Source organism: Homarus americanus, unplaced genomic scaffold (assembly GCF_018991925.1).
Source record: "Homarus americanus isolate GMGI-L3 unplaced genomic scaffold, GMGI_Hamer_2.0 scaffold11628, whole genome shotgun sequence".
Classification (NCBI taxonomy): domain Eukaryota; kingdom Metazoa; phylum Arthropoda; class Malacostraca; order Decapoda; family Nephropidae; genus Homarus; species Homarus americanus.
Genome location: NW_024754732.1, coordinates 584,449 through 607,500, shown reverse-complemented (window position 1 = coordinate 607,500; position 23,052 = coordinate 584,449). Strand labels below are relative to the sequence as shown.

The following is a 23,052-nucleotide window of genomic DNA, read 5'->3' as shown; positions in this document are numbered from 1 at the left end:
CACACACACACACACACACACACACACACACACACACACACACACACACACACACACACACACAAAAGTGAGACATGACTGGAGTCATTCATGTGGTTTCAAGTCGACCAGCCCTGATATAGCTACTACCGCACATGTCAAAAATTTTCAAGAGACTTCACAGAAAAGAATATACTATTAGTTATTACAGAGAGATGATTCTTTGCATTATTAATCAGATAAACCTCTACTCAAATAATGGTTCTGTCCTAATGAATAAACAAGTAAATAAAATATTGTAATATGTGGAGGCCCCTAGATTGTGGAGGCCCCTGGGCAGCTGCCCACTTTGCCCACTCCTGAATCCGGCCCTGCTCAACACTATACCGTATTTCACTTCACGTAGATAAGAATTATAGTTCTGTACATTATGTAATGTTGATTGCTCTTTGACCACTATATAGACAGACATTCATTCGGTTAATTCGTGTACAAGTACACATTGGTTCAGTAATTGCATAGACAGTGCAAGTATAGAAACAATGGTTAAAAACTTATTTTCTCGTGGACGCAAGTTCGTATCAGTAGTCAAGATTATTCCCAGTGACTCTTAGGTGTCCACTGTGATCAGGTCAGGTCAGGTTACAGTTGCATCGAATATGTCCAGTTGGGTAAAACATTGTGTCTGTATATTTAATTTTCTTCGTTTATGAAATAGAATGTAACACAATGAAAGAAAATGAAATCCTTTGTCTATTTTTTATGTATACCTGCATTGTCTATATACATACTGAAATGTATACCTGCATTGTCTATATCTATCTATCTATCTATCTATCTATCTATCATTTAGCATACCCTGGTGATAGTCTGCCTCCCCCGTCGTGTCCTTATCTAACTCACACACAGGTTATCTGGTTGGATTAAACGATGACGTCAGATATATGGTATTTAAGTTCTCTTTCTGATGGCGTTACATTATGTATCAAGTACAATATATGATTTTATGACTGTTGCGTTGGTTTTACTTATTTATATTTACTTATATTTTTGTTTAATCTTAGTTGTTAGGTCTCTTTGATGTGAATTAGTTGCCTACGTCGTAATAATGGGTGTTACATAATAGGGTTTAAAATACAAGCCCGTAGGCAATGATTCAAACCCCCCGCCGTGTATGTCAACAGTCAAATTAATCTCTCGAAAACATTTTACTAATCAGTAAATGCCACACGGTGAAAAATTTTAGTATATATTTCAATTAATATCGAGGTTATGTAGTTATTTATATTCTTTCAAGGTAAATAAATAAGGGAGAAGGAGAGAAAGATTAATTTTATGATCTTGATGTGAACAAGTGGTACCCAGGAACAACATCTATGGTTGATTGTCAAAAATATGTGAAGAAAAGTAATTTATTTCCTTCATAAACCAAGACTTTAGAGTCGACTTAGCTTAGTTTTTTGTAAGGTAAGTGTAGCTGTTGTGTTCATGTCGCTAGTGAGTTGTTAATGCTGTCTGTGTAAGAGGTTAATGGGATAAATAAGAGTAAAGAAGTCAGGGTCACTGCAGTCCTGGTTTGTGTTGTGACTCAATCAGCTGATTCTCTTGCCTCATCTTTACATCACAGTCTGTAATGTTGTCTATGGAGTTTGGTTCACCATTATATGTATTTATGATCGTGGATATAACGTTTGTGTGATATTAAACGGATTTTGTGAGGGTTCAGTTAGCTGTGATTTAATTTAAGGTGAACATTTTTAGTTAATACTGTAGACCGAGACAACTTGATGGGTTTATTATTAACAGTGAAACCTTTATTTAACGGATTATATATTGGAAAATCCGTAAATCGATGGGTCATTAGATGTGATACCTTAACCTAACGGATTATACGGAGAGGAAAGTTCGTTGTATGGAGGTTTCACTGTTTCTAAAATGAGTTGAGTTTTCTGAGTGAGTCAATAGGCTTTGGCTGATGACTCATATTTAGGGTAATTTTCTAGTTTTTTTCTGGGTAAGTATTGGTAAATTAGCACCTTGTCTTTCACTACTGCGTCCTCATTCTATCTAGGTTAGACATAAGAAATGATGTTGTCTAGTTTAATCTATAATATTACAGATTTTGTTCAGTTCAGCCAATAATATTACAGATTTTGTCCAGTTCATTGGTATACTGAGAACAAGAACTTGAGGGAGTTATCTACAGATAATTTTTATTTATTTATTTATTTTTTAACCTGGGGGAATTCCTACAAAGTGACGAGGATTTGCAGATTTCATTATGTTATTGTGGTGATTCTCTCCCAGCTACCATTTCATAATTTTTGATGATTTACTGGTGATTAAATGACCCAACCAACCTAACCTATCTAACTTTACCTAATATACCTAACTTAACCCTTTGGCTGCGGGAGGCTGCCCTAAGCTGAATAAAATCGTTTGGCGGTAGCCAGAATAAAATGAAAAGTGTGCGAAACACAGTGAAAGGGTTAACCTACTGTGCCTATCCTAACTTAATCTAACCTAACCTACCTAACTTAACCTAATCTACCTAATGTTTAAGTTCATTGTTGATAGCTTATAATGTTTCACAAAGAAAATACGTTTTCCATCTCTTGCCAGAACCCATCTCGTACATCAACCATGTCCACTGACCCGGCCACCTTTGTGGCTGGCGTCCCCGTCAAAATTAGTGAGAGATTCCGGCCCCCCAGACGTGTGACTATCCCAACGTCCTGTCAACACCAGATTAACCCAGACCTTCTTACTCAGGAGGTACGTTATATTGATTAATATCTTGTTTGTGTGTTGCAGTAATTGTAAGTAACCAGATAATACAGTAGTGGTACAGTTATTGTACTATTAACTATAGATACAAAACTTTAAACAGTTCCTGACACCAACTATAAAAATTACAGACAAGTAAAGATATAGAGACTTGAACACATTTATTTACCAGTACAGGTTATGAGCTTTAAAGTGATGACTGCCCAAACACCATCCAGAGCTCAGTATAGTGTAGTTTTATTTCATGTTAAATAAATACCTAACTCTTTCATTTTACTTTGGTCTTCAGAACTTTTTAACAAATCTTTTCATTTCTATAACCGTTTCACGTAGAATATATATTAACCTCGATAGAATTTTATTATAATTTTTCCTTGATGCAGTTTTCTATTTACATGAATGCCTTGGTGTCTCTTTTGCCTGATGTCCCTCAGCTACTCTTCCCATTATATTGTACATCACTTCCTCACTACCCTACCCTCATACTGTCTCCATTCCAACAAACATTCTCTTCTTACCTTTAGTACTTCTGTTCACAAACTTTATTAAATTTTCCTCACTGCACAGCTTCCGAACTTATTCCATCTGTGCCACTTGCTTCCACACCGTGTTTTAATATGTCGGTGCAGATGATTTAAAGTAGCTGCTCATCTTGCGTGTCTATGGAGGATAATACAGGCGGTTCACGAGTTACAAATGGGTTACGTTCTTGATCCCTGTTTGTATGTCGGAACAGTGTTAATAATACCCGAAGTTAGGTTAACACACAACCCTGCCCATACAAAACAACAGTCATATCCCATACATAACAAATAATGTAAATACTGTAAATAAAGTGATGTTAAATAATATAAAGTAGGGAAAATAATGTAAACAATGGGATATTTGTGACATATTTATGTGATGAACATATTGGGATCCTGTTCATAACGTGGGGACTGCCTGTACTACTGAAAGCTTTTTACTGTAAAATATGGTACTGTACTCATTTGATTATTGTAAAATACTGCTGTTGGTTCATTACCAAAATTACCAATTTTATTTAATATCTTACACTAAAATGTGACAGAGTTGTTGTATGGTACAGTCAGGATAAGGTGTTTCTGTACCCCTGTGATATCCCCAATCAAGATAAGTATCATGCATGAATCCATAACCATAGACGACTGCAAAGGATGGGTGGCAGCGCGATCCATGAAACATTAGTTGAATCCCTTCTCACATCTACTACTGTGATGCTGCTGCCACATCTTGACTGGGGATATCACTAGGGTATAGCACCACCTTACCCTAACTGTACATCTGATAGGGTATTTAAGGTCATATTAGCCCCCCTGGAGTGAAGGGGTTAAGATTATTATGTACAGTACTAGCTTGTTTATTTTTTGCATCTTGTTGGTAAAGTGAAGCCTCGTAAGTTTGACCTACATACTAAGGATAGCTTGGCCATCTAAACTTGTGCTGGTCATGTCACTGTTACACATATAGTACAGTACTGGGAAGGTTCTACAGTATAACTGGTTTCTCTGTATGTCAGCTGCTGTAAAGGCTAAAGTAACTGGTAGCTTCACATTTCTTTCTAAGCACTTATGAGTTTGACAGTGAATTTAGAACTGCTTCTCAAGCACAGGAATCCCTCACCAACCACAGTTTTGAGTACAGTATCTACATTTTATATATTGTACACCATTTTAATAGCCACTGTATCAAATTTTAATTATCCAAAAGTTTCCACAGCCAATACAGAAGACATCTAGCCCAGAGCTGTACATTAGAGGAATTAAGCTATGTCTCTCACTTAACCCATTATATTTCCACTTGACTCAGCACTTGCCTACTATGGCTTTGCAATCTACAGGATGATTATGAAACATAACCCCTGCTGTTGGTGAGGAATTACTGTATAATGAAGAATAACTTATATAAAAATACTTGAGAAATACACTTGGATTTTATACAGAAAATATTTTAGTAAGGAGAATATAATAAATACTTTTATGCTCCATAGATCATTAATGAGTTTATAGCTAATGAAAACCCTGTCATGAAGTCAGTACAGAGATGCTTGTGTATTGTGTATTTTACGATGATGCTTTTTATTGCAACCTGCTGTCTCATCCAATGGAATCTTAGATCAAAATTTAATCCCACATGATCCTGTGAATAAATGTACAGTAACAGTGAGGCTTCAGATTATGGGTAGGATTTATGGTATTTCAGAGCGAGTTTGTTAACATGTTGGTTACAAAGTGTGTGTTGTAGTGTATGAAAATACTATGTTCTTAATGTAAATGTGTTTTTATTTACAGTATGACTTTGCCGTGGAGAAGACAGCACTAAGTTGGCTACAAGAGAGAAGAACTCGAAGAGAAAGAGAAGACAGAGAACGAAAAGAGAGAATCGCTGAGTATGACAGAAAAAAAGCGGAGAGAAAAGCCAAAGAAGAAGAGGAAGAGAGGTTAAGAAAAGAGAAGGAGGAGGAAGATAGACAAAGGATATTGAGAGAAGAGGAGGAGAAGAGAAAACAGGAGGAGGAAAAGAGACAGCTTGAAGAAGAAAGGAGGAAAGAGGAAGAACAGAATCAAGAAGTGAAAGACATCACCGATGATGGATGCAGCGATGAGGAAGAGAGCGTCAAGAACCAAACAACAGAGGCAGAGAGTGACGAACCCAGCGGAAAAACACCGTCGACCACCTCACAGGAGACCCTCAACACAGATTCCCAACAGCTCCATCCGGGCACTCAGGAATCCACACCCGTTACTTCTAATCTCTCATCTGACAACACCTACCCCACCAGCACCAGTAGTACCACGCACACGACGAGCGCTACATACACCACCGACCCCGGAACGCCGTACGACTGGATGCTGAAGCCGACGCTTATTCCCTCTCAGAAGAACAACGTCAAGTCTCCGCTGAAGACTCCCGCTCATATAAATTTTGCAGATTTTGAAGGGGAGGGTAATGACCCCTTTGACAGTGCTGCGCTGAAGTCCATAAACGAAATGGAAGAGTTGGCCAAAGTTCTTGATTCATCCAATTTAGGGCAACAATCAGTTGAAGGAAATAATGTTGGGAAACAAAATACATCTGATGAGGGAAGTACCCCTGTAAATAATTTTAGTAATCGTCAGGTACCATATAATGTATTTAGTCAGTACCCATACTACATGCAGCAGCAGCAACAACAACAGCTTCAGCAACAACAGCAGCAGCAGAATATTTCCCAATCACAACAGGGCTTTGGCCAGTATGCAAGCCATATGAGTAAAACTTCTCAAGTCACTTCTTCACCATCAACGGTGCCATCTTACTCTACTGGTTCACAGTATGGTGGTGACCCCAGCAGAGCTTTTCAGAACACTTATTATCCTCAGCAGTGGAATAATGGTTTTAACGTAAGTAGTCCCAGTAAAGCCGCACAGTACATGCCTTACGATTACCGTCTTCAGGCCAGTAACGTCCCGAGCAGTGTCGCAAACACCACGCAGTCGGGAGTGATGAGCCCCGGCAGCAGCTCGGGCAGCACGTCCACCGTACCCATATCCACTAACAGCAGCTTCCCAACCATGCCCTCGGTAGAGAGAGGAACCACTCCCAGTAAGAGACCGGACCTTGAAGACTTCTACTCTAGGTATTACTCCCAAAATAAAGCCACAACTCAACAGAACCAACACTCTGGCGGTCAGTCGGGGGAATCCACGCCGAGTCACAGCAGTAGCTCGGGTGCTGCCGGGTCGACAAACGGGTCGTTACGGTCGAGTCGGAGTGTCCCTGACCTGACCGCCGCCGAAGACTCTGAAGTGACGCGATTCAGTAGTGGGATCCAGACCAACAACGAGGGCCGGGTGTTCTCTCACACTCCTCCGCCACGACCTTCCAGTACTGGATTGACTGGCCTCGAGGTATGGGAGAATAATTGTCCAGTTTGATGCCATTTTTTCAAGCAGTTCCCATTTTAGTAAAACCTCTATATAACAGTCTTCTTTCTCCATCTAACGGACCCTTGATATGACTGACTTTTATTTCCATATAATTCATTAGATGGAATTTTCACTGTACATCAAATAATAGGAGTCAGATTAATTATTACATGTTTGGTTTCGGTCTCTCACACTGATCTATGACGGAGATGTGTCACACTTCCTCTCCTTAGCCATAATTATTTTTTTATTACCTTCTATTGGATTTTATTATACAATATACAGTATTATGATTGTTCCTTTTTGTGAATTTATTACAGTATTGGCAACAACATATACAGTATTTGATGAAGATGAGTAAATTGTCACCTGTGATGTACAAATACTGCAACACCGTCTTTATTACAGGATTGGAAACCGTTACCCAACTTATCAGAACCGCCTGAAACCTTATCAAATCAACACCTGTACCAGTCTGGGTCCACTCCTCACCCTCCTCTTCCACCGTCTTACACGCCAGTCAAGTCACGGCTTCCAGATCCATTCACGGAACTCACAACAGACGCTCAGGCCCTAGTGCAGAGTATGGCTGAGATGGGCTTCCCCCGCCCCAGGGTAGCGAGGGCTGTACAGAAATTAGGCACCGATCATAAAAAGGTATCTGACGTAGGGAACAGGGCATTGATTTATGATAAATTAAAAAGGGTATTTTCCTTAAACTATACATAGTAAAATTTTAGATTACATTAAGAGCTTAAAAAAAAATTGGCTTCCGGATATCTTGACACATTGTTATCTGCCTATGCGTTAATTTTCAATGCACATCTTGTGCTGTATTTAAATCTATCAACATGCAACTGAAAGACATAAAGACCTTAATTTTAGTTTAAACTTTGGGTATACAATTTTATTCTAATATTTTGACAGAAAAATTAGACAAAACGTCCTCAGAAAATTTGCAACAGTGATAGAAACTTCTCTTACAGCTCATCGAGGTTCTCCTAGTTCTGCAGTCACTTCAGGAGAACGGTGAGGACGGATACAAGGCAGAACGTGCATTTTACCATTACTTAGGAGATGTACAGAAAACTCGGGACCACCTCGCTGCTGCCAAACAGGTGCTGTATTTATATAATGTTATTATTGGAATATACACATTAGTTGTTCCATATAACATAAGTCGCCCAGATTTATGTTTCAGAAGAGTGCATTTTACATATTTTGTATCACCAGAAGAATCTCCATCCCAGCTTATTTTGTCTAAAGATTAACTAACCTAACTTAGCCTAAGCATTAACCTAACCTATCCTCTTCTAACCTAACTTAACCTGTTCTATCCTAACCTAACCTAACCTCCTCACCCCAAATAGTGTTAGGATGGTACCTGTACTTAGTATTATTATTATTATTATTATTATTTTTGGGGGGGTCTTTAATCTCCCTCAAAATAATAATAATAATAAAAATAAATGTGATGGATGAGGAGGCCAGATTGTCACTAATGTGGTATCTCTTTTTAGCTTCTGGATCTGGGATTTGAGGAGGAAAGGATTGTCGACGCTCTCTTAAAACACAACAATGACCGAGACAAAGCCCTGGAGGAGCTCATAGCTTAGAGGTGGTTAGTTGGTCCACATCATCCTCTGTTATCAAAATATGGTGAGATTGGAACCATTTTATCATTTCCCGACTGCATTCTATACCTGTCTTACCTTCACTGGCTCAATGACTGCTTTCCTTTTTCATTGTATACCTTTTTCTTTGTGTGTAGGAAGTGTACAGGTCATAACGTTCCACCCAGTGTATAGATGATACTATTCCACCCAGTGTATAGATGATACTATTCCACCCAGTGTATAGATGATACTATCCCATCCAGTGTATAGATGATACTATCCCATCCAGTGTATAGATGATACTATCCCATCCAGTGTATAGATGATACTATCCCACCCAGTGTATAGATGATACTATCCCATCCAGTGTATAGATGATACCCTCTCATCCAGTGTATAGATGATACCATCCCACCCAGTGTATAGATGATACCATCCCACCCAGTGTATAGGTGATATCGTCCCACCCAGTGTATGGATGATACCGTCCCACCCAGTGTATAGATGATACCGTCCCACCCAATATGGACTCACTTTTCTGTTTGGTCGAGTCCCATGTTGTATCATTTGCTTCAAACTTTTATTTACAGACCACAGTTTTAGGTTCACTGTGTGGATTGTACCTGGAAGTTGGGGACTGTGTAATTAAACTCTTCACTCTTACTCCTTACCTAGTTTTGTGTTGAGTGTATCAAGTGTCACAGAAACCTCAAAGAAAAAAAGATGAATTACAGTAGTAGGGAAGATTGGTGCAAGATCAGAATAGGAAGCAATAGGTAAGTGTTAAGGAACAAGTATTATAATTTATACAAACTCTTGCACATACTGTAATCCATTAGAAGGGGGGTCTCATAAAACGGACCCTCAATATAACGGACTTTTGTCTGTATAGTTTATTAGATGGAGGTTTCACAACTAACGGATCCTCGATATGATGGACCTTTCCTCTCCATAAAGCCCGTTAAATCGAGGTTTCACTGTATCCTGATAATGCACATTGTAGCTATACAAATTGTATCTCTGATACCCACATAGATTTACAATGTTTCATATCAGTTCAGAAGTCATATTAAGTTAATTCATTAGATATGTACTGTACTCTGTAGTTCATGTTTTCTATATATTCAATTGTTTCAGAATATATTTTAATTTTTATGGCTTCTACAGTTGGCTTAAGCTTGGAGGAGGAGAGGAAGAGACTACAGTGATGTGAGTCTGGGGTCGACACCATCGGACAGTACAGTACTATAAGCTCCATCACCACTGGCGTCTCTTCTCGGTGCTCTCGGTCCTCCACAATAAAACGCTACGTAGGAAAGCTGTGTTTGGCCTCAGCCTCCTCTGTGTGGAAGATGATTTGCGCTGTTGCTGGATGAGTCTTTAATAACAAGGATCTGATCATAGTGTTCATATTATAAGAAGTTTTATATTATATTCTTGACTTCTTTTCTTCTTTTCCCCCTCTTCTCCTATTACCTTCTCTCTCTCTCTCTTTACACACACATACAAATACATACACCTATACATATTTTCTTGTGTGCTTATACAAGTACATCATTTCCTGTACAAGAATACACACACACACACACACACACACACACAAATGCATGCATGCACGCACACACACCTAGATGTTTATATACAGACAGTAATTGTCCTTTGGGAGTTGAATATCACTGTAGAATTGAACACTTTGACTTATTGTGGTGTCGTGGAGATCACTTTTATATGTATCTCACAGGAATGAGGGTGGTAAACTCTGCTGCCTCATTCACCGACATACTACTTTCATTCTTTCTCTCCCGCTGCCTTACCTGGTGTATTCTGCTATGGTGTTCCCCCTTCCAGAACACAGCCTTAGATTTCACTTTCACAATTTTGTTTTTGCTTTTTTTATAGTCAAGAATGAAGCACAGTTCACAGTATGATCACAATATTAACACACAAACTCGACGCGTTTCTTTGTGAGAGACAATGAGTTTTAAACACTTTCTGAAATAGTTAACATTTGATTCTGATGTAAAAGTTGAAATTTGAAGAAAAAAAGTCTTATCTTCAATTTTTTTGTTTTTCATTTATTTATTTTTTCTAAGGTTATAAGACTTGGATCTCTTTGGTACTGTGTGTCCAGAACTTGAATACATATATGAATGTCTTTAAGTCAAGGCATTTAAAACTGAAGAAGTATTATTAGTGGTAAGACCTTAAGGAAGAAAATTAATTATAATCGACAAAATTAATCACAGAATGCATAGTAAAAGGGCAAATGTGAAAACCAATTACTTCCGTTGATACAAGTTAGGAAGTGGAGGTTGATGTGCAGTGTGTGCCAGTGGGACGAGTTGTACTGTACCTAACAGATCGCCTACAGCCATTCTCTGGTGTGCACAACAAACATGTCCTTGAAATTATGGATATTTCTGGCTACCACCTCACAGGGCTCACTCAAGCATACATTGCCACCCATGTACCCACCTATTCCAGGTATATATATATATGAACATGTATATATAATATATATAAATATATATTATAAACCTGTAGAGCATATTGAGACATAGTTTTTTGTTTTTTATATAGAAATATATAAGAAAACAAGCTAAGGAGCCTTTGTAAAAGCCATTTTCTGGCTCACAATTCCTAATTTACCATGTCATAAATGCCTGTCTTAAATACCCATATAAACTATAACGGTAGCTTAAGTTAGGGGCGTGGAGCAGGACCCAGTTGTGCTATTGTGGTCGCTGCTGCCACATCTACCCACTAATAGGTCTTATTATTTACCTTGTTCATCTCTGGAGATGCTCCATCGTGATGTAAAGAAGATTTTTTAATACTACTTTTTATATAGCAAGCATTATTATTTTATATACTGTAAAAGTATCGGTGAATTATTATTATTATTATTTTTAGGATAAGCACTTGTATCATGTCACTGGAAATGTAAGCTGTGATAATCAGATATGATGTATGATTGTGTATGATAGCTGAGGCTGTAGAGCTGACGTTAATGTGTGTTGTTTTTGGCAGATGAAAGACACTAAGTAGACTACAATTTTTTTTTTTATGTGTTTTCAATCAAAGTTAAAGGCTGACATCCTTTGTGCCATTTCCTCCACCAATCTCTACAGTGGCAACGGAACCCGTACACAGTCAACCACTAAAATCCCATTCTCCTCACCCCCTGAACCACCAACCACGAGATTCAGACTCGTGAATATGAATCATTTATGGACAGAATAATGTATCAGTTTACTGCTTTGGGTTCACGAATCTGATTCTCGGGGTTCGTGGTTCAGGAGGAGAGACGAACGGGACTTTAGTAGAGTTGACTACATGTAAGAAGGGTTAGCTCAGGGCAGTGATGTGACAGAGTGGCCTGGCTAGTAGTCGTAGAGTTATGACCCCTACCAACCATGTCTGACCACTGAAGAAGAATTGAACCCATTTCTCACAGATTGCGGAGTCCAGATAAATATACTACCTTAGCCGTGGAGCCCCTTATAAAAATAGATATTTTTACATTTTTATCCTCAGATTTGAAGATTTGGGAACTCCAAGTGTTACGCATTCTATAATTTTTTCGCTGAGGGGATATATCATACAGTTCTATTAATATTTGATGGTCTTGGGATATTCTTCAGCTGTGATTCCATAAATGTGAGTTGTATTTTGTCAAGATTGTGTTGTATTTTTTCTGTATTGTCATGACATCAATTTTTTTCTTGTTTTTATATAAGAAACTGAGTGTATCATCTCTCTATGTATTTTAAGTGTCTTGATGCTAAAATTCATTCCAGTTACGAATAATTGTCATTAACGTTTATAGTAAGAGGGAGGTGTATGCATTATGTTCGTTGTAGTGCAGTACAGTACAGGCGATCAAAAAACTATCTATAACTTGCGGGGGTCAATGAGTTTCAGAATGAACACTGCGACTCCTGTTTTCTTGGTAGGGTTGTCAAAATCCTTCGTCCATTGTGTCGTATTGTCTAACATATTTTTGTTAGGATAGTTTTTGGGATGGATTGTACAGTCAGCCAAAGATGCACCGACCCCACCCTGTGTTTCGTGCTCACAATTTTACCTGGCAATACTTGGTAAAGGAAGGCTGAATGTAAAGGTTATTCTGATTGGTGGATCTGTTTTTGGCTGTATCACTGTCAGGATAAATATTAAACAAACCAAAGATAGAATTTTTATAATAATAAACTATTCATTGTTATTTAAGGTCATGAGAAGTTTCCAAATGTTCGTATATCTGTTTAAATAATGAAGAAAATTTTATGTGAGAATCTTGTGGCAGCTGTGGTTGCTGTTGAGTTGCATGAGACCCAGGGTGGGGTCGGTGCATCTTTGGCTGACTGTACATGATGGCATTTTCTGGTGTTGATTCTCCCTGGGTGATAACAATGGCAGAAACAAGAGTACCATTTTGCATTTAATGTTTCCATCCCATTTTATGTATTTTCAGATTATTAGGAAGTAGAGTACGTTTATTATTTTCTTTCTTACGTGTACAGTATAGTTTGGGCTGCTGCCGTTAAAAGTAGCAAAACCCGGAGCGTGTACAGTTGACTACTAATGTCCATTCAGCTCTCCTTTCCCTGAACCATGAACCCTGTGATTTAGACTCTTGAACCTGAAGTAGTAGCCTGATACATTATTCTGTCCACAAATGCTTCGGATTCATGGATCAGAATCTCGAGGTTCGTGGTTCAGGGGGAGGGGCGAACAGACTTTAGTAGTTGACTGTACTGTATGTTGTGTAAATGAAAATAGCAGGATTACAGTTATTATAAATGCCATTGTCATCCTGTGGTTTATTGTACAGCTGTAGAAGTATTGTAGGGAAGCCTCGGCTCCCTGTTGTCTATCAAGAGTCGAAGATGAGGTTTTTTTAATCAGTCTTGTTAGTCCTTTTATGTCCTATTACAGTGAAGGACGGCTGTCATCAAGAACAACACACGCACACACACACTTCCCTGTTGACTATCTTATGTTCTTTCTACTTTTTCTCACCACCTGCATTCTGCTTTGGTGTCCCCTTACAACAATGCCTGAAGATAAACATGTATGGTAGTTAGCCCAGTTTACCATATAGCAGCATGTACAGTACAGTAACATAAAAAAAATGCATATACTTTTCATCAGAGTTTCCAAGTTTTTTTTACAGAAGATGCCTTCCATGACTTGTGTAGAGCAAAGTTAGGTGTTGTTTAGAAGAAACTGCCTAATATTTTTTTGTAGGACAAGCCTAGACACTAAGCTTAAATGCATGATCAATAAAATTACTTATCTTCATGTTTTACTGGTGTTATGGGGTATATACAGTACAGTGCAGTACCCTCCATTTAATAATAAATGGCTTCCATTAAATTTTTTATTGATAATTATGTAACTTTCATTTTCTTTAATGGTTTAGTAATAATGGTCATGAAACTGTTGTAGACGAACATTACTTTGGTCATGACGGCTGTAACCTTCACTTATCCACATACAGTGCAGTATAGTACTGTGCAGTGCAGTACAGTATAGAACAGTACAGTGTAGTACAGTATGGTACAGTACAGTACAGTATAGTACAGTACTGAACAATAGGTACAGAACAGTACAATATAGAACAGTACAGTATAGTACAGTACAGTACTGAACAGTACAGTATAGTACAGCTCTGAATAGTACAGTACAGTATAGTACAGTACTGAACAACAGGTACAGAACAGTACAATATAGAACAGTACAGTATAGTACAGTACTGAACAGTACAGTATAGTACAGTACTGAACAGTACAGTATAGTACAGCTCTGAATAGTACAGTACTGAACAATAGGTACAGAACAGTACAATATAGAACAGTACAGTATAGTACAGTACTGAACAGTATAGTACAGCTCTGAATAGTACAGTATACAGTAGTACAGTACTGAACAATAGGTACAGAACAGTACAATATAGAACAGTACAGTATAGTACAGTACTGAACAATAGGTACAGAACAGTACAATATAGAACAGTACAGTATAGATTAGTACAGTATAGTACAGTACAGTACAGTACAGTATGGTATGAGCTTGCCAGACATTGTGCCACATTGTCATATGTCCAGTCTCATTAAAGTGCTTTGCTTAGCATTACAGTATCTTCTGGTACAGTAGTTGTTTTTGTAACCTTCAGGGTTTGTTTTTATACAACATACCTTTGTCATCACACACAGTAACTCTTCTCTGCTAAAGCTTCATTAAGAAGGAGTTTTGAAGAACATAGAAACTCATCAAATATACTTTTATTTATAGTGTACAGTACAGTATAGGAATTACTCTGTATGGGCATGACAGTGTCATTTATAACATTATTTTGTTGATATTGAAGTGTACTAGAGGGGCCAGTATTGTGTGAGGTCACTCATCATTACACCACTGGTTCATTATATCTTATAAGACAAATTGACTTTTTCTTAACATTCTCCATTGTACCGTACGCGCACTGGATCATATCATATAACCGCTCACTCATTTTTGATGGATGTGTGGTGAGCTTGCCGGCATGACACATATATACAGTTCATTATATCCCACTTATACTCACTGCATTGTGTGAACACTCATTGTTATTTTTATTTGTTATTTTTATACAATTATTTTCAGTATGCGTTTAGCTAACTTGTGAATTTATAATAATTTAAATATTTTAAAAATAAAGGAGGAAATACATGAAGAAAATAGAGGTTTTGAGAACATCACTCAGCCATGCAGAATCAGTGAGCGTGAAGTGGTCCTTCCATGCAGTTAGCCAGGTGTAAAATTAACATTCTGTATGATGCTAAGTAAAAATTTGTAAAAAGTTATTCTCTCCCATGTGTGCAGTTATACTCATCATCGACATCAGCGTATTACAGCCATTTTCCACACTTGCCTGGGTTACCTACTTGATGGCAGGTCTCCATGCTCTACGGTCTCTTGCAGTCTCTCTTGTCATATCTCACAACCTTTCCGCATGACGTTCTTGGCTTACCCCTGGCTCTCCTCCCCTCCACATTTAGACTCGTGCACTTCTTGACCCAGTTGGCCTCCTCTATGTTCAAACCATCTCGACCTACTGTACTTCTAAGCAAGACTTTGCCAGTAATCTTGATACCTAGCTACCCTCTTAGCTCTAAATAGGGTTTCTCTCTTTCAATACCACTTTGCACAACCACCTCGCCATTCTCATTACAGTACAGCTCGCTCAAGCCTGCATGTGTCATCCTCTTTAACTGCCGATGTTTCTCTACCAAACATCACATTTTTCACTCCAGTTACAGACATCTTTCCTATCATGTAGAGGGAAGGTCTTCTTGACATCAATAAAGGCAGCAATTACATAAACTTTCTCCAGTAAGACTTCAGCACTGATTATGTCACACAGATATAGAACTCATCAACACGGTTCAAGGATATACACTTATACAGTATCCTCAAAGTTAAGTTTCTCCAGCCTCGCTAAGTATGAGGAAGCAGTAATCAATAATATAAGATTTTATTGCCAAAAATGCAAAATGCAGAATGTGTGCATGTTGGTGACAATATCTGATGCATGTAAGTTGTTTTTATAGCAAAATCATCATATAGGCTGTTGTGAATAAACACACATTACTGGTAGTAGCTATATTACATAACAGAGAGCCACAATCCTCTTACAGTGAAGTGTAGGCAGGAAGCAGGTTACAATATTAAATAGTGCTAAGTGTTTATTTTGGATAATAATACATCACTATACAGTAAACTATTGCTTTCCCTCAAATTTTGTCAACAAGGCTCTTTTCTTCAACCTCAGTGCGTTAGTTGTGGTGGGAGAGGGTGCCAGCCTCTTGTTATCCTTCGTGATACACAATGCTGCCAGGAGCCAACATTTCATTATTGTGGTCATCGATGATCAAAACACTGCACGGCTGCACCTCCTGTTGCTGCTGAGTAATGTGACTGTTCATGATGGGAGACAGAGGCTTGTTGCTAATTATCTGAGATGTGTTGTGTGGGGAAGCCCATTCCTGCTGCTCATTCTTACTGCTCGTTTGCCAGCACATACTGAGGACGTCATTCTGTCTGCTGGTTGGCTGACACACCACCTGCATACATCCTGAATATAATAAAGAATACTACAATCAATGGGGTAAAAATATGTTTATAATACATCGTATATATCTTATTTTTTGAGAGAGTATCTTTGTGTGAGAGAAAGATAACCTCTCCCTCTCCCTTACCAAGTGTAGGACAATGGGAGTACACTCAGTACAGTACAGTAGATGAAATGGGATGTTACCCTTAGAAGTAGTGCTCTATTGTACGTGGGCTGCTGGGCTCTCTTGGGAAATCCATGGATCTGCTCTAATGATGCCCCGATGTGAGACAAAGGATCATCTTTTGTTTTATGTGGGAGGAACTAGGAAGGCGGGAGTTGTGTTGCGGGTGAGGGGTATTTGTAAAATTTCTTAATATCCATAGTCTACCCTCTACCTCTTCCCTTTATGGTACACCGGAGGTTCGATGTGGGGGGGGGGGGCAGCAGGTTGAGCCCAGTTTCCCGTCATGTGGTCAGCCCAGTGCCGGATTTAGACCTGTGGAGGCCCATGGGCAGCCTCTTTGTGGAGGCCCCCCTCATTATAACTACCCAAGAGGGTGGGGTGGCGAGTGAAGCGGGCCTAAATATCTGGGAGTTCCGGGGGGCGCTGTAAGTCCCCCCGGGAAAAATTTGAAATTTGAACACTTCTTTGGAGAATTTTGAAGCCATATGCAGTTATATTGAGAAAATTAGAACACTGAGAAATTTTTAATTAACTGTATATTTATTGATAGTGTACAAATTCCCAACACACACACACAAAAGTGAGACATGACTGGAGTCATTCATGTGGTTTCAAGTCGACCAGCCCTGATATAGCTATTACTGCACATGTGGAGGCCCCTGGGCAGCTGCCCACTTTGCCCACTCCTGAATCCGGCCCTGGGTCAGCCTAACTTTGACCTCGCTACCAACTTTTACCCTAATGGTAAATGGCGGCCAGCACCTCCCCACGTCCCGAGGTGTGTGTGTGTGTGTGTCGTGTATAACAAGTGCTCTTGATGGCAAATACTAATATTTAAAGACCATCATACTGTATTAGAACAAATTGAAAATATAATGAAGGCCCTGTGATGCAATTGTTCATATCATAATAAAGCATTTTGCAAAAAAATGGAAAATTATCTATTGGCATACTGTACATTCGGACACGAGGCTCCCCATGACTCCTCCCACCCAAATGTTAGTTCACAAATGAACTTCCTTGTTGTAGGTAAGACTCGGGTCATCTCATGTATTATTAATATATTGGTGACACTGACCCACACTCTCGCCTTCATTCATTATGCTATGCATCTTTCTTTACGATGATAATGAACCTTCCTTCTTCCGACAATCGGTACTGTACTCTGGCCGTAACCTTAAAAAGATGGGAGCATTATGTCATCTATGACGTCATATTCGCGCGAAAATACAAAACTTACAAGTTTAATTTGTTGTGTTATGTGATGACGTTATGTTGTGACGTGAGTTACTAGTAAGTCACGGCGGCTGGTGATATACACAGGTGTATATAATTTGTTGTGGTCGTCTGTTTATTGAAATTCGTTGGAGAAATAGTGGAGATTAGAGAATAATTTGATATATAGGTCACGGCGGTACTCCACCCACTGAGCTGCTGTTGCCAACGTCTAGTTTTCCTATTTTTTCTAGTTTTGTATTTTTATTTAACTGACAATAAAATCTAGTTGTACTTCTAAATGTAGTGATGGTTATTTTTATTACTTACGAGTTCAAAAGTTCAGTGTAAATAAAGATAATAGTCACTGGACATTAACCCAGAGAGAGTCAAGACGCTTCGAAAACTGACCGCTCATATTTCATGTACCACTATCTACCAGCACCTCTACAGCACTTCTACAGACTCTACTTTCCTCCTGCTCTTCACCTACACCACCATACTCTCTCCCTCCCGGTCACCACACCAGCACCAAGCCGCAGTGATAAGCTACTCCCACCCACCCGGTTGGTCTGTCTGGTGGTCCGAGCGGGCGGCTACATCCCGAGACAGTGTCAGTTTAGGTCCAGTCCAGTTGAGCAGTCATCCATATCTAGTCACCGCCACCACCACGGATGTTACTTACCCCATCACTTAAGACAATGGATGAAGTTGGATGTTTGCAGTGGTCCTGGATGTAACAACATAATATACAGCACGTGTTGTAACAGAGAAACAATATACTACACAGTGGGCGAGGTACTCAAGAGACGACACCTGGCCAGCCATGATGTGTGTGTATAAGATGTGTTTACTCGTATCGCGGTGACCAACAAGGACATCTTCGGGGCGACCTGTGACCACTTATACTGCATCTCGTGATAGATACCTTCAGGTGACCAGTTTCCTGCGTCGGCGTCGTTGAGGGAGGTGTTCTGTCTGTGCACAAACCGGATGATCTCAACAGCGTGGCAGGTGTCCTATAGTGATATTAATGTACATATGGGAATTAAACTGAAGACTGTATCGGCGACCACAGCAAGAGGAGGAGAGGGAGACCCACACTACCAGAAGACCTTCCTCAGCAGCGACGTGCAGGGCTGTCTTACCCTAGCTCTCTCTCTCCACAATCCCGGTAAGTCTCCTCTCTGTCTGATGTGTTATTGTTATTATGGTTTATATCCATCAATAACAGTGTTTATATTTCCTCAATAATATGACCAGGGCTGTGTGTTTGACCACCCCTCTCTCTCTCTAACTTGGGATAAATCATTCTACACTGTATGATGCTGTAGCGTATGATGTATTACTAGTGTATGTGATTCTTGTATTTCCTAAAAATAAAATCTATCTGATGTTTCTAAACAGTTGTGGAAGATAAGTTTATTGTTGACTGGAACATCTGACGTATGTGAACGAGAGAGCTGGAACATGTACTGTAGGTAATAAACACAACACTGCTTTAATGTTTACCTGTTTTTATACCCGTTTACACCTTTTAATTAGCCCAAGCCTCGAGAACAGGTGTCAGGTATGTGGTAAGACGTCTATAGGTAGTAAAATCGGCGAGAACAGATTCAGACTTGAGAGAACCTGAAAATGCGGACGGCCGGGTCACTAACCTCAAGGAAAACATCGCTGGTAAGACAACTCCCGTAGATTTATTTGTCTGTAACAACATACTCACAGATACTCACAGATGATCTTCTAGAAGAGGCTCACACCTGTGACTCCAGCTCAATAGCCTCTTCTCTACTCTGACGGTGGCTGCGTGTGGCGGATATTTGTGCCCTGACTCAAGATCTAGATTTCCTCAAGTATTCGTGGGTTAGTTTTTGTTCCCTCGAGCTGGGGGAAGGTTAGAACGGGTCTCTGGTTATCATAAAAGAGCTATAATAGAAAGATAAATGATCAAAATAACCCTCATCCATATTATATTCCGACTGTAATATAACTCGACTAGCGCTCTCTCTGACCCTCAAGGTTCAAGCTTAGTTACATATGCTGTCCATCACCCGTCGTCTTAATATAGTGATTCAGATGGCCGCTTCATCTCTGGTTCTTGAATGAACCTGAAAGTGTGTTGGTCCAGCCTGGTCTGAAGACAGTTCACATGTGTTACTCTCACAACATTAGATTATATTGTACCAGGAGACTTTGGGTTCACTACACTATATTTATTAGCAATATAAACAAACCGAGGTTAATGTACTATAGTGTGTGTGTGTGTGTGTGTGTGTGCGCGTGTGTGTTTACGTCTCTCTTGGGTGCACATCAACAGCTGACTATGAGGCCTTTCTTTGTTTGTTTACATTCTTCTACCCCCGGGTTAATATTCGTAGTTTTGGGAAAAGATTAATAGTGTCTTAGTAATTTTGAAGTCACTGGCACTGTTGCCGAGTTGATACACCTCTCACCTCTTGTCCTAAAGTTCACTGGTTTGATCCCATGGCACCCACTGTTCACCCAGCTGTTAATAGGTACTCGACCACCTACATTTCCTCAACCGTAAAGTTAGGTGTCCATTTACAGTTGGGTTGACTCTGGGTGCCCTGACATCGAACTAGTTATCCTTAGGACAGAAAATGAGAGCAGTATCAACTACCGCACCTCTTGGCATCAAGGTGCATTCTTATAGCTGTTATGAGTCGATTTAGCGATATTGTATTGATTTATTTTACGGGATTAACCCACTAGGGCACAGATCAATGATAAAGTTATTGTTTATTATTACTATTATTATTATTATTATTATCATTATCATTATTACTATTGTTATTAGAGCACAGTAGAGTGAGTGACGGTTCAGTAGCGTGACTATGAACGCACGTGAGCGCAACAAGGATGAAATAGGGGAGGGTGTGAAGGAGTGTCAAGCCTCGCGCACTCATTCACTCACTCAAGCACATACACACATTCTGCTAATCAGGGCAGAAAGGAGTATAAGTTATGAGTTGGGAGTTACAGTCTGTGGGTGATTATGGGGTTGTGATTAGAGAGAGAGAGAAAGAGAGATATACAGGGAGACATATATATGTCTCTCTCTCTCTCTCTCTCTCTCTCTCTCTCTCTCTCTCTCTCTCTCTCTCTCTCTCTCTCTCTCACGCTTTCTCTTTCACATTACCAGGTATTGCTGTGACGTGTCATTCACCTACTTTCCTCAGGTGAAAGTTCTTGTGTGCACGGTTACCTGTCTCTCTCTCTCTCTCTCTCTCTCTCTCTCTCATACCTAGACTGGGGTTTATATGGAGTGTGTATTAGTACGTCACACACACACACACACACACACACACACACACACACACACCATTAAGCAAAACAAACACTCCGGGTAATCATTCCTTGTTCTCTCTCTAGATGGATAGTGGCGGCGGTTTTAGCGGTGGAGGATGGCAGAGCAGTGACAGCGGCAGCGATGGCAGATGGCACAGTGGTAGCGGCAGTGAACAAGATGGTGGCAGTAGCAGTAGCGGCGGCACTGGCGGCAGAGGGGGCGGCCGTGGCAGTACATCTAGCGACGCTTTCTACGGGGGGATGCAGGAGGCTGACCCCCCTTACTACAGTACCAATAACAACGACTACAGCAAATACAAGTACGACCCCACGACCTCCACCACAGACAAGGACGACTACTTGTCTCATCCCACTGCAGGCTACGACACCTTCGGCAGTAGGCCAGGGGGTTACTACAGCCAGGGACAGGAGCCGGGCCAGGGTGACTCCACCTGCCCTGGGAACACTAGTGATCACCTACAGCATCCTCACAGCCACAGTGACTACGGCAGCTCTCAGTGTTACAATGAACGTCAGGGTCACGACTCCTACAGTAGCCAGCCAGGGTACAGTGAGTACAGGCAGGAGTATACCCCCTCTAGAGTACAAGTGACAGCCAAGGTCCTCTTTGGCTCCGTTAGTGCCATATCCAACCTGAAACAGAAGAAGAAAACTAAGAAGTAGTGTGGGGGAGAGACAGTACCTCACTATACCTCCCTCACTTATGGGGGTAGAACGTTCGCTCCTGCCGGTATACAAGAGCGCCACTACAGACAACAACAAAAGCTGGCGAACATTAGTCTGACTTAGTTATGACTTGGTGAAGGTAAAAGCCAGGCGATGTTACTTGCTCCTGACGCACGGCACTGTGTTTTATGATATGAGTCACATCCTCACTTGTCCCATAAAACACTGTCACCGTGCGTTGGCTGGCGAACGGTCGTCTGGCGTGGCTTTCATAAACCAGGTATAGCATCATTACGACGTGGAAACTAAACGCCAGACGCTGTGACTGCTGGTGCTGGCGCTGCTTGTAATGGTCAGGACCCAAGTGTCTGTGATACACCGTCCAGGGACTAATGAACAGTCCTGGTGATCTCTCTCTCGTCAACAAGTGAGATTAATGAAGAAAATAATGATGACTTGGTCTCACTCACCCCAGCCGTGGTCAGTGTTCCTAACTGTTCTGGGTCGCACACAAACTCAAGCGCGCCCGGTGACCCCTTATCCCTCCTGGCCCCTAATACTGACCTGATCCCCAGGTTAGGATGGAGAAATTAGCAGTTTTTCAACCATGTTTGTAAAGCCCAATATGTCCACAGGTCAAATGTAAAGACAATTATCTTCCTATTTTGTGACCTCAGTCGGCTGTGCCATCATATGTAGACGTGTTTATAATATATTCCTTACTGAGATATGACTCATATGCTTGTTTTTATTATACTTTGTCACTAAACACTGCGGTTCACCTGAGGAATAGCCACCCTAGCTTATTTCACCTGAGGAATAGCCACCCCAGCTTATTTCACCTGAGGAATAGCCACCCCAGCTTATTTCACCTGAGGAATAGCCACCCCAGCTTATTTCACCTGAGGAATAGCCACCCCAGCTTATTTCACCTGAAGATTAACCACCCCAAACCTCTTTAGGATGTTAGGTTAGCGCTAGGTAAGGTATGCTTTAGGGTTACTTTAGGGTGGTTAATCCTAAGGTGAAATAAACTCGGGTAGTTATTCTTCAGGTGATCCAAACAGTACCTCCCCCTCCCCCACGGCTTCTCAATGCTATATGTCTATACTTATATATATACGAGTATTTTAACCTAAGCTTCTTTGTCTTCCTAAACACTTACAGTTTTATATAATGTTTATGTTAGTGATATATGGCTGTAGTATCAATGTCCATTATTTATGCTTTATATTTTGTTTAGTA

General features: G+C 40.1%; 2 protein-coding genes across 3 annotated transcripts; both read left to right on the top strand.

Moving 5' to 3' along the window:
• Window positions 1–1,334: 1,334 nt before the first annotated feature.
• On the top strand, window positions 1,335–10,549 carry LOC121856059 (capping protein inhibiting regulator of actin dynamics-like). Of its 2 annotated transcripts, none has more exons than XM_042351338.1 (7): window positions 1,335–1,446; window positions 2,602–2,754; window positions 5,076–6,674; window positions 7,101–7,349; window positions 7,679–7,810; window positions 8,213–8,351; window positions 9,476–10,549. In XM_042351338.1, the coding sequence occupies exons 2-6, from the start codon at window positions 2,623–2,625 to the stop codon at window positions 8,306–8,308; spliced, it is 2,208 nt and encodes a 735-aa protein (XP_042207272.1). In that variant the 5' UTR covers window positions 1,335–1,446; window positions 2,602–2,622; the 3' UTR covers window positions 8,309–8,351; window positions 9,476–10,549. The 2 variants fall into 2 exon arrangements, with proteins under 2 accessions (XP_042207272.1, XP_042207273.1); XM_042351339.1 differs by lacking the exon at window positions 1,335–1,446 and adding an exon at window positions 1,567–1,609.
• Window positions 10,550–17,405: 6,856 nt separating this feature from the next.
• Window positions 17,406–22,544, top strand: LOC121856071 (keratin, type I cytoskeletal 9-like). The gene is made up of 2 exons (XM_042351364.1): window positions 17,406–18,982; window positions 21,205–22,544. Exon 2 carries the CDS (start codon window positions 21,205–21,207, stop codon window positions 21,802–21,804), a length of 600 nt encoding a protein of 199 aa, XP_042207298.1. The 5' UTR covers window positions 17,406–18,982; the 3' UTR covers window positions 21,805–22,544.
• Window positions 22,545–23,052: the final 508 nt, after the last annotated feature.

Bases quoted from the DNA above. Each gene is read 5' to 3' on its own strand.
- LOC121856071 (XM_042351364.1), top strand. From the start codon at position 21,205: ATGGATAGTGGCGGCGGTTTTAGCGGTGGAGGATGGCAGAGCAGTGAC.
- LOC121856059 (XM_042351338.1), top strand. From the start codon at position 2,623: ATGTCCACTGACCCGGCCACCTTTGTGGCTGGCGTCCCCGTCAAAATT. The intron at 2,755-5,075 runs GTACGTTATATT...TTTTATTTACAG, and splicing joins CAGACCTTCTTACTCAGGAG to TATGACTTTGCCGTGGAGAA. The intron at 7,811-8,212 runs GTGCTGTATTTA...ATCTCTTTTTAG, and splicing joins ACCTCGCTGCTGCCAAACAG to CTTCTGGATCTGGGATTTGA.